The 15,538-nt window shown below is 42.3% G+C and overlaps 1 protein-coding gene across 1 annotated transcript in view; it reads left to right on the forward strand.

Annotated features, from left to right (window-relative positions):
- Positions 1-15,538, forward strand: part of LOC100494615 (ovomucoid) — a 25,309-nt gene continuing 9,771 nt past the window's right edge. The window contains exons 1-5 of the mRNA XM_031898826.1: positions 1-224; positions 1,690-1,718; positions 3,771-3,898; positions 5,299-5,359; positions 14,364-14,488. Coding sequence (XP_031754686.1) covers positions 170-224; positions 1,690-1,718; positions 3,771-3,898; positions 5,299-5,359; positions 14,364-14,488 — 398 coding nt within the window. The 5' untranslated portion in view covers positions 1-169. The remainder of the gene's footprint in view (positions 225-1,689; positions 1,719-3,770; positions 3,899-5,298; positions 5,360-14,363; positions 14,489-15,538) is intronic.

The raw sequence follows: 15,538 nt of genomic DNA on the forward strand, positions 1-15,538 counted from the left end.
CAGTGTAATTTACTCTTTTTTATTTTGTGTACTTAGTAGATTAGATACGTTATCTGATTTTAGGGTGTAGTGAATATAACTGCCTTGAGTAAACCTCTATAAAGTATAAAATCTATGCTTAACTGGATGCTAAAGATCTTACTGTAATATTCCAACAGCAGTCTACAGGATGAAGGCAGCAGCTGTGTTTGTTCTAATAGCTGCAGTCCTTGGCAGCTTTCCAGGTATGGAATTTCTTAAGGTGATAAGTTTTATGCTTTTATATTGATCCATTGAGATAAACTTCAAATTATAGCGACTATCAGAACCCTGGTGATGTTTTGGGTTGGTTTGAATCCATGACTGCAAACACTTTGGACTGTTTTGTATGGTAAGCTAAACACACTGCTTTAAATAAAGGGCTGCACTTTATACCTTTGAGGGGTCCTCCATTATTAGACGTTTATAATTTATGTTTGTATTTGAAGTTACAGGTATGGGACCTGTTATCCAGAATGCTCGGGGCCTGGGGTTATCCGGATAAGGGATCTTTCTGTAATTTGGATCTCTATAACTTAAGTCTGCTAAAAATCATTTAAACATGGAATAAATAGACTTGTTTTGCCTCCAATAAGGGTTAATTATATCTTAATTGGGATCAAGTACAAGGTACTGTTTTATAATTACAGAGAAAAAGGAAATCATTTTTATAAGTTAGAATTATTTGCTTATAATGGAGGCCTTTCAATAATTCAGAACTTTCTGGATAACGGGTTTTCGGATAAGGGATCCCATACCTGTATAAGTTAACTGAGTGCATTCGTTAGTTGAACATAAATAAAGCTTTAATTTGTAAACAGATTTAGTTTTGAAAAGCTATTTTGCCTAAATCTGAGCATCTTTGAGTTTGATTATTTATTGAAGCAGCGCTTCCTAAAGTACTTCTTTGTTAATCCTCTGAAGAATATAATCATACTACAATTACCATATGGGGGTGTATATATTACCGGGTAAGGGTCAGGTTCGGCAATACTATGTTAGAAAATGTTCTTTTTTTTTATAAACAAAAAAAAAAAACAAGCTTGTGACCTAAAATGTAGCAAGCTTTTTATTTGATTATGGGAAGAAAATTCCACATTAAGAAAAAACAATTGATGCCAGAAAACACAAGGCTTTTCTGATAACATATCTCCTGAACCCTTCCATCGACCACATACCCCCTAGTTGTGAAGTGATGGCGGTCCTGAGGCAAGTGTCTTCAGATAAGAGTCTTTTCATGTTGGTCTCAAATCCCTCTACTGCATCAGGGTGATATTAACTATAATCATATATGGGCAAAAATATATTTTTCTGTTAACAATGTAAGATCGTTTATATCTATGTTACTATTTTCCTGTTTCTTTTGCTCCTGGTGACTTTGTAATAGAAAGGATAAGCCATCAGTTTAGGGTTTTTAGTTGCCAATATTTTATTGCAAAGCTTGTGACAATCAAAATGCTTTGTGTTCCATTGCCATTTCCATTTGCAAGAAATTAGTGACTTGCAAAAATATACTTTCCCTATTAATAATGTGTGTTTTATGTTATAAATAAGGTATTATGTCTATTAACAATTAGTAAAATAAGTATAATACCTTATTTATACAGTGCCAACATATTCTGCAGTACTTTGTATATATTATTTAATATTCACATTTATTTTATTTCTTAGGTATTAGGAGTGATCAAATAAATACTAAGGTTTGTGAATTGTTTCTATATACAATTTTGTAATAAGTTACTGGAAGCCAATAATGTTTTAGCATGGATCTAGAATATGTTTTTATTAGCTCTGCCAGCTAGGACCACTAGGAGCCACTGGTCCTTAAAGGATAAAGAAAGGCAAAGTCACTTGGGGGTGCCAAAATGTTAGGCACCCCCAAGTGACTTAAATCGCCTACCTTGTACCCCGGGCTGGTACCCCTGTTTGGAGAGAACAGCACCAGCCTTCCTTCTTCCTCTTTCTCATGCATGCGCATGCAGTAGAGAGAAAAGCCAAACTTTAACAGAAAAGTCGGCTTTTCACTCTACTGCGCACGCGCCGACTGCTGGCATTTTAGGAACAGGAAGGAGGAAGCGCTTCACTACAGGTACCCCGGGCTGGTGCTGTTTTCTCCGAACAGGGGCACCAGCCCGGGGTACAAGGTAAGCGATTAAAGTCACTTGGGGGTGCCTAACATTTTTGCACCCCCAAGTGACTTTGCCTTTCCTTCTCCTTTAAGGGTTTGAAGTAAGAAACAATAACGAAGCAGGAACTAGCACAGACAGGTTACACAGGCACTTTAAAATCAAAGCAAGGCAGATAAGGGGTTAACAGTCTGAGAGTTCATATTCAGGTAACTGGTCAGGACATATAGGGGTAGATTTATTAAAGTACAAGTTCGAATCCCGAAACGGGTAATATTAGGATTAGATATGATAATTTCTGATTGGAAATGTCACGAAAATGCTTTATTATTAGTCACGATAATATCGTATTGGCGATCCGAAAGTCACAAAATGTTCGTATCCGAAAGATCGTAAATGGTGGGAAAACCTTTCTGACTTTGATCCTTCTGTTCATGTTTTTGGAAGCCTCCCGTAGGACTCAATGGCACTCTGCAGCTCCAACCTGGCCCAAGGAAAGTCTCCCATAGGACTCAATGGCACTCTGCAGCTCCAACCTGGCCCAAGGAAAGTCTCCCATAGGGCTCAATGGCACTCTGCAGCTCCAACCTGGCCCAAGGAAAGTCTCCCATAGGGCTCAATGGCACTCTGCAGCTCCAACCTGGCCCAAGGAAAGTCTCCCATAGGGCTCAATGGCACTCTGCAGCTCCAACCCGGCCCAAGGAAAGCCTCCCATAGGGCTCAATGGCACTCTGCAGCTCCAACCCGGCCCAAGGAAAGTCTCCCATAGGGCTCAATGGCACTCTGCAGCTCCAACCTGGCCCAAGGAAAGTCTCCCATAGGGCTCAATGGCACTCTGCAGCTCCAACCTGGCCCAAGGATAGTCTCCCATAGGGCTCAATGGCACTCTGCAGCTCCAACCTGGCCCAAGGAAAGTCTCCCATAGGGCTCAATGGCACTCTGCAGCTCCAACCTGGCCCAAGGAAAGTCTCCCATAGGGCTCAATGGCACTCTGCAGCTCCAACCTGGCCCAAGGAAAGTCTCCCATAGGGCTCAATGGCACTCTGCAGCTCCAACCTGGCCCAAGGAAAGTCTCCCATAGGGCTCAATGGCACTCTGCAGCTCCAACCCGGCCCAAGGAAAGCCTCCCATAGGGCTCAATGGCACTCTGCAGCTCCAACCTGGCCCAAGGAAAGTCTCCCATAGGGCTCAATGGCACTCTGCAGCTCCAACCTGGCCCAAGGAAAGTCTCCCATAGGGCTCAATGGCACTCTGCAGCTCCAACCTGGCCCAAGGAAAGTCTCCCATAGGGCTCAATGGCACTCTGCAGCTCCAACCTGGCCCAAGGAAAGTCACGATACGGAAGTTTGAATGAATCCGAAACTTTCGTACTTGTTGCAACAAATATGATTTTGTTACATAAGTTTTGACGCACATTACGAAAAAGTCCAGCAAATTAGCAAAACTTGGAAAAAAAAAATCTTTTTTTTGGGCCCCTAAGAGTGACCATACACCTATGAATGTGCTTTAAGGTAGCAATACTGCAAGAGTCCACTTTAAAATTTCTTAATTGGGTAATTACTAATTATATACATACAAGCTACACTGTGAAAATTTGTTACCATTAATTCTGTTTACTTGGAGCAGATTGACTGCAGCATATATCAAAAATTAGATGATGATGGCGGCTTGGCATGTACCAAAGAAATTAACCCTTTATGTGGCACAGATGGCGTTTCATATGATAATCCATGTATGCTGTGTGCTGCCAACCTGTAAGTAATTTCACTTTTTGACTCTTTTATTTGTTTATTAGGCCTGTATCAGTGTTCTACGTTCTACTGTTTCACTTTTTATGCTTTCTGGAGGAATCTACTTTGGTTTGCTTATTTCTGACTATTTCTGTTCTCTTTCCAGCATCAACAGACATTTTTCTTTATGGCAGGGACTCTAGATATACTCTGGCCTTTCACACTTCTTAGCTTTATTACAGAACACCTTGTTGATCCTACACTTGCAATGGCACATGCACCGATTATCGCACTTTACTGCCAAGTGTTGAGTAGCTTTGCTGATGTGTGACTAAGGGGCATATTTAATATAGTGTGTAAGCCGACGTCACTGGTGATGTTGCTCATAGCAACCAATAAGATCATTGCTTTTGTTTTCTAACTTGTAGGTGACTGTTAAATTCTAATTGCTTATTGGTTGTCTCCAATGTTATTATATACACCCTTTAATGTAAACATTGGTGAGGATTTCCTTAAACTTAACTACCACCAAAAAGGACCATAAAATAATTAAAAATAACCAATCTAACAACCGGGAACTTCTCTCTAAATTCCATAGAAAAATACATTGTCTTCCCTCTTAGGTAATGTATTATTAGATGCTCTTTTTGATTTTGGTATCAGACGAGTATCTCTATGCACAGCTCTCACAACACATAGATATGCCTCTTTACGTTTTTTCAAGCCAGAATCCTTCAGAGGAGAAAATTAAAGTAGCCTAATATTACAGAAAATACCACAACAATATTACAATATTATGCTCTGTAATAAAAGAGCTAATTATATTCTACACTCAAGTCATGCTTTAAATTTGAATATTCTAGCATCAACTGAAATGTTAAATTGGGACATTTTACTGACCTTGGTTGTTCCAGTTATATCATTGTTTTTGTCAGTCCTGCTTATTATAAGGCTTATTGGCTTTCTTCTTTTCTGCTATTGACCTCTACTCTTTTGACCTCTGTCATCTGATTACAAACTTGCCTGCTGTCTCATGTTCTCTCTTTTGTAGCCATGCCTGCTTGGCTACACCTGGTAGCACTTGAGTATTAGTAGATGATTTCTACCAAAGTTAATAGAGATTTACAGTGGTTGAAACATGTTCATTATCCAAGGACCATCTTTTCTGTTTCCTCTTTTCCCATTACATTTCACAACTATGCTTTGTGCTTGCTGCAAAATAATAATAAGAATCAGTTTGAAAATGTGTGTGGCTTAACTACTGAAAGGGTAACAACAAACAGGGGTAAAGTACACAAACTTTCATAATTACCTTTCTTGGCAGTACTTACACTTATTACCAACCCACTCCTTTAGTGCATGTTAACATCAACTTAAGGTGTTACAAATGCCACTAGTATGGAATATTTATGTTTTCTTTTTAGGAAGCAAATGTCCATCATTGGTGTGAAATCTAAAGGTTACTGTAGAATACCAAAGAAACAGGTAATTTGTGTATATATATATTTTTTTTATTTCTAATGTACAGTATTTAACTAAAAGTTGTAGGAGTCACTCTGTAATAATACAGAAGGCATAGCTCAAACAAATTGTTGGTTGGTGCTTAAATGTTTAAATGTACCTGTACTAAAGTGTATGGTGTTATAAAGGACAAATCATGTCAAACAATTTAACTTTATTTTTTATGAGTAACAAATAGTAACTTCTATACAGTGCTGCATAAGCTTCTGTTGGTCTTCCTAATGTTTGTACATGGATAGGGTTTATAGTGGCTTGCCACAGGGTTCTTTATTGGGTCCACATTTATAGAATGTGTTCATTGATTACTTGAGGGAAATCCCTGCAGTAAGACCTGGGCAAAGTCTACAGCACTGGCCATTATGAATTCAGAGCAAAGACTTGGTGGGGCAAGGTGCAAAAAAAGTTGGTTGCACTTTGTATGTATTTTTTGCACTTTTCACCCTGCCCTGCATTTAGTTCTCAATATGGATATTATTGCAACAGAGAAAGTCCAGAGAAGAGTGAACTCAGTTGATAAAAAGTATGGAAGGTTTTAGGTTTGGGGAAAAGCTGTGCAACTTGGTTGTTAAGTAGGAAATGATAACTATATAGAAACATATAACAATACACACTGAGTTATTAACTAGTACAGCACTGTCCAACTGGCGGCCCGCGAACCCCCCCTCTGTGTGGCCCCCCCACCTGTCTGGCTGCTTTGATGGTTGCCTTTGTGTAAATTTGAAATTGTATTAGTATTGAGATTAACTGGCCCCCTGCATGGTTCACTCCTCAGATTTAGGCTGTAATTTTCTTGTATTGTTTAAACATGTAAATCCCTGTGTTGTTCTTCACACCTCATTGTGTCACTGTATGTACTGTGTATGGCACACACTGGCAGCATAGGGCAGGCAGAGTATGGCACATACAGGCATCATAGGTGTCACGGTCGGTATCCCAAAACTCAGAACAGTTCCCAAGGGCCTGGTCTCGGCTCACGCTTCTGCCTATAACCGCCGCCTTTCACGTCGGGAGGAGCCCTTCGCTACTCGGATGCCGCCAGGTCTTACAGTGAGGAGCCCAGGGAAAGAGTTCTGAGCAGGCGAGGGAACCAGAACCGTTCTAGGGGGAGAATGGGCACAAGAAGACAAAGTCGGGGATCAGGCCGGAGTCAGCAACGTTTCAGAGAGTAAAGTGCCAAGTCAGAGTCCAAAAGGGTAGTCAGAGGTCAGGCCGGGGTCAACAACAATAAAGCAGCACGGTACCAAACAGAATCCAGAAGAGTAGTCAAAATTCAGGCAAAGGTCGGTTCAGGCAGCAGTACAGGAAGGTCAAGGACAGGCAGAGGTCAAAACAGATCAGCAGAACATGAATAACACACCCAGGAACTCACAGGAGGAAAACCTACGTTGGGCAATGATTATGCTGCAGAAACCGCTTTAAATATTCGAATTTGGCGCCATAGTGACGTCACACGCAGCGCCGGATGAAGGACGCAAGTGCGCATGCGTGCGCAACCAGGGAGAGAACGCGCATGCGCCGGATGCGCGTATGGGCTCAGAGTTTAAAGGGCTGCGCGCCGAGCGCGCGCACCCCTAGGAAGAGTCGGCGGGCGTCCCCGCAACGGAGGAGGCGGCGGGCGTCCCCGCCGCCCCACTAGACCACCAGGTACCCTTACATTACCCCCCCCTCCAGAGGGGGCCACCGGACCCCTAGGTTTATGAGGAAACCTGGTATGGAACTGTCGTACAAGACGATCAGCCCGGACATCAGATGCTGGCACCCAAGACCTCTCCTCTGGACCATACCCTTTCCAATGTACCAGATATTGAAGTTTACCCCTTGAGAAGCGAGAGTCCACTACCCTTTGTACGATATACTCAGATTGACCCTCCACCGCAATAGGAGGAGGAGGAGTCCTCTGCCGAACTACTCTAGCGGGCTTTAACAAAGAAACATGAAAAGAGTTAGAAATTTTGAGTTCGGGAGGAAGCTCTAAGCGGACGGTGTTGGGGTTTATAACCTTAGACACTGAAAAAGGTCCAATAAATTTGGGACCAAATTTGGAGGATGGAACTTTTAAGGGAACATTTTTTGAGGAAAGCCACACTCTATCACCAACCTGATATTCAGGCGATGCTTTATGATGCTTATCAAAGGCTTTCTTTTGAGCAGCTATTGCGGTGGATAATGATTTTTGAACCTTTTGCCAAATGTTGGAGAACTGACCGACTAAGGAATTAACCGCAGGCACATCCGAAGATGCGGTAGAAAAAGAGAACGCCCTGGGATGGTACCCAAAAACAATAAAAAATGGGGATTCCCCAGTGGATTAGTGAGTGGAGTTATTAAATGCAAATTCAGCCCATGGAAGGAAATCTGCCCAAAGGGATTGGTTACTGGAAACATAACATCTGAGGTACTGTTCCAGAGACTGATTTGTCCTTTCTGTCTGCCCGTTGGTCTGTGGATGATAGGCAGAGGAGAAGGACAAATCTGTACCCATCAAAGAGCAGAAGGCCCGCCAAAACCTGGAAACAAACTGAACCCCCCTATCAGAGACAATATTCAGCGGGGCACCGTGGAGCTTGAAAATTTCAGACAAGAACCGTTCAGCAAGTGACTTGGCAGATGGGAGGGCGGGAAGGGGAATAAAATGCGACATTTTACTAAAGCGGTCTACTACCACCCATATGACCGTATTCCCATTGGAAGGGGGTAAATCTACAATAAAATCCATGGAGATGTGAGTCCATGGCTTTTCAGGAATAGGAAGTGACTGTAGCAGACCCTGGGGCAAAGACCTGGATGGTTTGGAGCGTTGACAGACTGGACAGGAGTCAACATAATTACCAACGTCTTGTTACAAAGTGGGCCACCAGAGGATACGGGATAGGAGAGAACAGGTTTTGTTGCGACCCGGGTGCCCGGCCACCCTAGAATCATGGGTTTCCAACAAAACCGCCTCACGAAGGTTTTCAGGAACAAATAATTTTCCTGGGGGTAAATTAGGAGGAGGAGTACCCTGGGCTTTGGACAAGGAAGAATGTAAATCCGGACTCAGGCCTGCAATAATCACAGATTTAGAGATAATGGAACCAGGGTTCCGCTCTTCCCGTGGGTTGGAATCAAAACTCCTGGACAGGGCATCTGCTTTGACATTTTTGTCACCTGGTCTATAAGTTATGATAAAATTAAAACGAGAAAAGAATAGAGCCCATCTGGCCTGTCTAGGATTTAGGCGTTTAGCAGACTCAATATATAGGAGATTCTTATGATCTGTAAAGACTGTAACCATATGTTTAGCCCCCTCCAGAAGGTGTCTCCACTCTCCAAATGCCAATTTTATGGCTAATAACTCCCTATTACCAATATCATAATTCATCTCAGTAGGAGAGAATTTTTTGGAAAAATAACTGCAAGGATGGACCTTATTGGTGACTGGGTGACGCTGAGACAGAACTGCTCCTGCCCCAATCTCAGAAGCATCCACCTCTACCAAAAATGGGAGAGTAGTGTCTGGATGCTGCAGAACAGGAGCAGAAACGAAAGCTTCCTTTAGTTTTTTGAAGGCAAGTAAGGCCTCCTGAGGCCACATAGTAGGATCAGCACCTCTCTTAGTAAGGGCAGTAATTGGAGCCATGAGGGAGGAATAATTCTTAATAAATTGTCTGTAGTAATTAGCAAAACCCAAAAATCTTTGAATGGCACGCAAAGACGAAGGTTGTACCCAATCTAAAATAGCTTGAACCTTGGCAGGATCCATTTCCAGACCCCTTTTGGAAATAATATACCCCAGAAAATGAACTGACGAGACCTCAAAGACACACTTTTCAATCTTAGCATACAGATGATTTTGTCTCAATCTCAATAAAACTTCCTGGACATGGGCACGATGATCAGACAAATTGCTGGAATAAATCAGAATATCGTCCAAGTAGACTACCACAGATCGGCCTAAGAGATCACGGAAAATGTCATTTACTAATTCCTGGAAAACTGCGGGAGCGTTACATAAACCAAAGGGCATTACTAGATATTCGTAGTGCCCATCACGGGTATTAAAGGCCGTTTTCCACTCGTCCCCCTCCCGAATTCGTATTAAGTTGTAAGCTCCCCTAAGATCGAGCTTAGAGAAGATAGTGGCTCCCTTCACCCTGTCAAAGAGTTCAGAAATCAAAGGAAGGGGATAACGATTTTTGACTGTGATTTTGTTTAGACCCCTATAATCGATGCATGGCCTGAGGCCCCCATCTTTCTTCTCCACGAAGAAGAAGCCTGCTCCAGCAGGAGAGGAGGAGGGTCTTATAAACCCTCTTTCTAAGTTTTCTTTAATGTACTCTTCCATAGCCTGAGTCTCGGGAAGAGATAAGGGGTAGGTTCTACCTCTAGGGGGAGTAGAACCAGGAACCAAATCTATGGCACAATCGTAAGGTCTATGAGGGGGAAGGGTTTCGGCTGCCTTTTTTGAAAAGACGTCTGAAAAAAGGGAGTAATGAACTGGTAACCCCTCAATAGAGGTAGTAGCAAGCATTTGAGAAGGCTGGATACAAGAATACTGGCACTTATCTCCCCATTGGAGTATTTTATTAGTTGGCCAATTGATTAGTGGATTATGCTTACGTAACCAGGGGAGACCTAAAATCACGGGGGTAATGGGACAATTAATGATGAAAAAAGAAATTGATTCTGCATGGCAAGGATTCAAAGACATAGAACACTCTACCGATTTGGAGGAAATAAAACCGGAGCCTAGAGAGGTTCCGTCAATAGCAAGCACCTTAACTGAAGGAAATAAAGGAATCGTGGGTATACTGCACCTACGGGCAAAATCACCATCCAGAAAGTTCCCTTCTGCCCCAGAATCAATGAAAGCTAAGCTTTCCACAGAACCCGTAACCCATTCCAAAAGGACCGGAACCATGAGCTTAGAAGAACATTGTTGGGGAGTAGAAAAGACATTGCCCAAGCAGGACTCCCCAGACCTGCTTAGACTCTGTCGTTTCCCGGCCTTTTGGGACAGGTTCCACGGAAGTGACCCTTATCCCCACAGTAAAGACACAACCCATTAGACCGCCTGCGAGCTTTTTCCTCAGAAGATAAACGGGTTGAACCTAACTGCATAGGCTCTTCAGAGGACCTAGAGAAAACCGTTTCAGGTTTGGGCACATACTCTGCAGGAATGGTGTGGGGAGTGACTACTGGGACCCTCTCTTGACGTCTCTCCCTATGCCTCCTATCAATCTGAATGACAAGATGCATCAGGGAGTCTAAAGAGGGTTGAGCAGGAAAATTTACCAGACTATCTTTTCAGCATCAGATAGCCCAATCCTAAACTGACTACGTAAGGCAGTATCATTCCAGCCCGTTTCAACCGCCCAGCGGCGGAACTCAGAACAATAATCCTCAACCCGTCGTTTGCCTTGTCTGAGGTTACGAATAGCCGAATCAGCAGAGGCAGTACGATCGGGGTCATCATAAATTATTGCCATGGCCTTAAAAAAGGAGTCTAGGGATGTACGGGCTGGATCAGAAGGGGATAAGGAAAATGCCCATAATTGAGGATCCCCAATAAGAAGAGTCATGACAAAGCTAACTTTGAGCTCCTCAGTGGGAAAAGAGCGAGGGAGGAACCCAAAATACAATTTACAAGCCTCCTGGAAGGCAAAAAATTTACTTCGCTCCCCGGAAAACTTTTCGGGGAACGGTACCTTAGGCTCCACTACTTGCATCCCTGGAGTGGGAGACGGGGATCGGCTTTCAGGAAGAGCAGAAGTGGCAGCGGACGGCTGTTGCTGGAGCTCATCTAACCTCGCAGAGAGTCTCTGAAGGCATTGGATGATTTGATCTTGTTGAATCTCTTGTTGCCCAATACGCTGAAGGAGGCTCGCCCGAAATGCCTTGGAGGAAGTGGGTGACCCAGCAGGCCCTTCAGCATCCATATCGGGCCCAACGTAATGTCACGGTCGGTATCCCAAAACTCAGAACAGTTCCCAAGGGCCTGGTCTCGGCTCACGCTTCTGCCTATAACCGCCGCCTTTCACGTCGGGAGGAGCCCTTCGCTACTCGGATGCCGCCAGGTCTTACAGTGAGGAGCCCAGGGAAAGAGTTCTGAGCAGGCGAGGGAACCAGAACCGTTCTAGGGGGAGAATGGGCACAAGAAGACAAAGTCGGGGATCAGGCCGGAGTCAGCAACGTTTCAGAGAGTAAAGTGCCAAGTCAGAGTCCAAAAGGGTAGTCAGAGGTCAGGCCGGGGTCAACAACAATAAAGCAGCACGGTACCAAACAGAATCCAGAAGAGTAGTCAAAATTCAGGCAAAGGTCGGTTCAGGCAGCAGTACAGGAAGGTCAAGGACAGGCAGAGGTCAAAACAGATCAGCAGAACATGAATAACACACCCAGGAACTCACAGGAGGAAAACCTACGTTGGGCAATGATTATGCTGCAGAAACCGCTTTAAATATTCGAATTTGGCGCCATAGTGACGTCACACGCAGCGCCGGATGAAGGACGCAAGTGCGCATGCGTGCGCAACCAGGGAGAGAACGCGCATGCGCCGGATGCGCGTATGGGCTCAGAGTTTAAAGGGCTGCGCGCCGAGCGCGCGCACCCCTAGGAAGAGTCGGCGGGCGTCCCCGCAATGGAGGAGGCGGCGGGCGTCCCCGCCGCCCCACTAGACCACCAGGTACCCTTACAATAGGGCAGGCAGAGTATGGAATACACAGGTGGGGTAGGGCAGCCAGAGTATGGCACACACTGGAAGCATAGGGCAGGCAGAGTATGGCACACACAGGCACTACTCTGCCTGCCCTATGCTGCCTGTGTATGCCATACTCTGCCTGCCCTATGCTGCCTGTGTATGCCATACTCTGCCTGCCCTATGCTGCCTGTGTGTGCCATACTCTGCCAGCCCTATGCTGCCTATGTGTGCCATACTCTGCCTGCCATATGCTGCCTGTGGGAGGTGAACCTGACAGTGGTTTGTTCTGAGAGTTTGTTAGCAGTTGGAAATAGCCATTAAATGGTCCCTATGGTGTGTAATTATGTGCTGGAGGTTGCTGTGCTATCCACAAGGGAGGAGGAGGCACACGGATTTAAGAGTTTGCCTTAATATGACATAATATAATTCTTTCACATATGAATGATGGTTGATATCCCTGCAGTGAGCACCAAACATTTGGGTTTTTTCTGCGCTACCACCATTAATGTGGGCATGGTCTTGTGATAACATGGGTGTGGTTTGAAGTGGGTGCAGTTTAAAAAAGGGGAGTGGTGACAACTGGCTTCCATTAGCGGCCCTCCACTATGTATGCTAGAGAAATTCCAGCCCTCGGCACCACAGAAGTTGGACAGCACTGAACTAGTAGATCATTCCAGAAGATGCAAGGACATTCCTTAAGATTAGAAGACACATTAAAGGACATTAAAGGACTAAAGAGATTTTTAAATGACGAGATGTGAAGTCTCCTGTAAACTAGCTTACTGACTTCAGGCTTAGGGAAAAGTTTGGATTGATTTTGGAGTCAAGTAGGATTTTTTTTAATTCCTCTGTATCAACTATAGGTTTGGCAGGTTTGACTTGAGGAAAGTTTAAACTTAAATGCGTGCCCCTTTTCAACTTTGTATACTATGTACTATGTATGTATACATCTTATTTTAATTCAATCAGTATATGTCTAGTTTGCTTTTGCTGTACCTATCAGTGTGTAGCGATCATTTACATTTTACTTAATACTGCAAAAATAAATGTAGATGTGGCCTTCATAATATAAGAGGAACAGTTATGAGATTATAGAAACTATGGTTCTCTTGACAAGGGTTGTTTGCAACACCATGCCTTTTCTACTGAAAAACATAAAAAAAGACAATCATTTTGACATTAATATTGATTTATACTGGGTAAGTTAAAGGGCAACTATGATGAAATTTAAATTCAGAATGTAAATGGTTTATGTGAAAAGAAATATTTTCTTAAATATTATTTTTTTTTATTCTGTACCATTAAGAAGAAAATACAGGTAGATGGAATTCATGCATCTTTCTGCAACTTTCCTTTCCAAAATCATTGTTGCTGACTCGAACATTTGATAAACAAATGACTCCACCAATAGTGAGAGTGCTTGAACTAACAAATTCTTTCAGTTTTTTCATCCACTGCTTGTGGAGTTTCCATTGTAAATTCATCAGTAAATGCTGCATGCGTTATAAAAACTGCACAGGGCTGAGGCTGTTCATGCAAACACTGTTTCACAGTTCATTTACCATGCACAATTCTCTTCCCATGCAGCTCTTTTTTCACTGTACAGCTATGGAACCTGTTATCCAGAATGCTCGGGACCAAGGGTATTCCGGATAAGGGATCTTCCCATAATTTGGATCTTCATACCTTAAGTCTACTAAGAAATCAATAAAACATTAGTTAAACCAAATAAGATTATTTTACATCCAGTAAGCATTAATTATATCTTAGTTGGAATCAAATACAAAGCACTGTTTTATTTTTACAGAGAAAAAGGAAATCAATTTTAAAAATCTGAATTATTTGATTAAAATGGGGTCTATGTGAGACAGGCTTTCCGTAATTCGGAGCTTTCTGGATATCAGGTTTCCGGATAAGGGATCCCATACCTGTACCATGCATACCCACATTCTATGTTACATCATACAATTATTATACACAGCAGTGTCTTTTCCTGTTACACTTTATTATTTTCTGTAATTTCCTGTATGACACGTAAATCAAAATCACTTGTAGTGCCCCATATGGACTTTAATAAACCAGCTGTCTAGTACGATGATAGCACTCCACTCCTGGTTTAGACCTCCACTCCTGGTTTAATTGCCTTCTGCTAGTGTCAGCGAATGTAGCAAAAAGGGATTGATGGAGAGGCTATATTATTATTGTTTTTTAAAATAATGTTTTTGTTAATATGTTTTTCGAAATAATCTTCCAAATTGTAGCACTAAATTACATTTACTTTTTTCCGAGCAGCTCAATTGTGATATATATAAAATAATGCCAGATGATTACACAATGTGTGGCAACGACTATAAGCCTGTGTGCGGAACAGATGGAGAATCTTATGACAACGAATGCTGGTTGTGTGCTGTCCGCCTGTAAGTCCCATTATTTATTTCATGTTTTTTGAAAATATGGGTATATCAGTGGCTTTCAAGTGGAGCTGACAATTTTAGTCTTCAAAACATTAACCTTATAATCTGGAAGGTTAAATCAACAGTCTTAATAAATGCATGAAATGATGCAATTTAATCAAATGAGCTGGCTTGAAAATTAGTAAAAATCTAAAATCACAAACTGTATCGTTGTATGGTGAAATATTCTAACCTTTTAGTCAAGTGTCAAATCTAAAAACCCTTTATTCTGCAATTGCTAGTTAAATGATACAAATAGCTTCAGGGGAAGAAACTGTGGAACCTGGCCTTAAAGGGATTCTGTCATGATTTTTATTACTATATTACACTGTTCACTTTGCAAATAATTAATTATACCATTTAAAATTTAATTTTTGAACAAAGAAATGTAATTTCTTTTAAAAACTACACATTAAACTCTTTCAGATAAGCCATTGTTTCTTCTCTGTTTTAGTATTGAGTGCATTTCTCAAATCTACCACTAGAAGGGGCATGGAAGCATTTTTAGCAATTCAGGTGTAAGTGTGCTGCTGTTTTGCTACCTTCCCATTGTTCTGATGATCGGATGGGTGGTATCACTGCAACTTGCAGCCCAATAGTAAAGAGTGACTGAAGTTTAGCAGAGCACAGATCACATGACTGAAGACACTTGGGAAATTAAGAATATGTCTATCCCCATGTCAGATTTCAAAATTACATATTAAAAAAATCTGTTCTTTTGAAAAATGGATTTTAATGCAGGATTCTGTTGGAGAAGCTCTATTAACTGATGCATTTTGAAAAAAAACATGTTTTCCTGTGACAGAATCCCTTTAAGTCCAGAAAGTGTAAGATCTGGGGAGGACTGTTGGCTGTAAATATTTCAAATACCCCAACTAGATGGTCATTGCGATTTTGGACAAAGGCTATAACGATTTTAGAGTTCTTCAAACAACACTCATGCTGTGAGTTACTCAGTTAAACAGTTTTTAGATTGAGTAAGCACACTAACAAATCAATGAAAAATCAAGCTAT

The sequence above is a fragment of the Xenopus tropicalis genome, chromosome 3 (genome assembly GCF_000004195.4).
Source record: "Xenopus tropicalis strain Nigerian chromosome 3, UCB_Xtro_10.0, whole genome shotgun sequence".
Taxonomy (NCBI): domain Eukaryota; kingdom Metazoa; phylum Chordata; class Amphibia; order Anura; family Pipidae; genus Xenopus; species Xenopus tropicalis.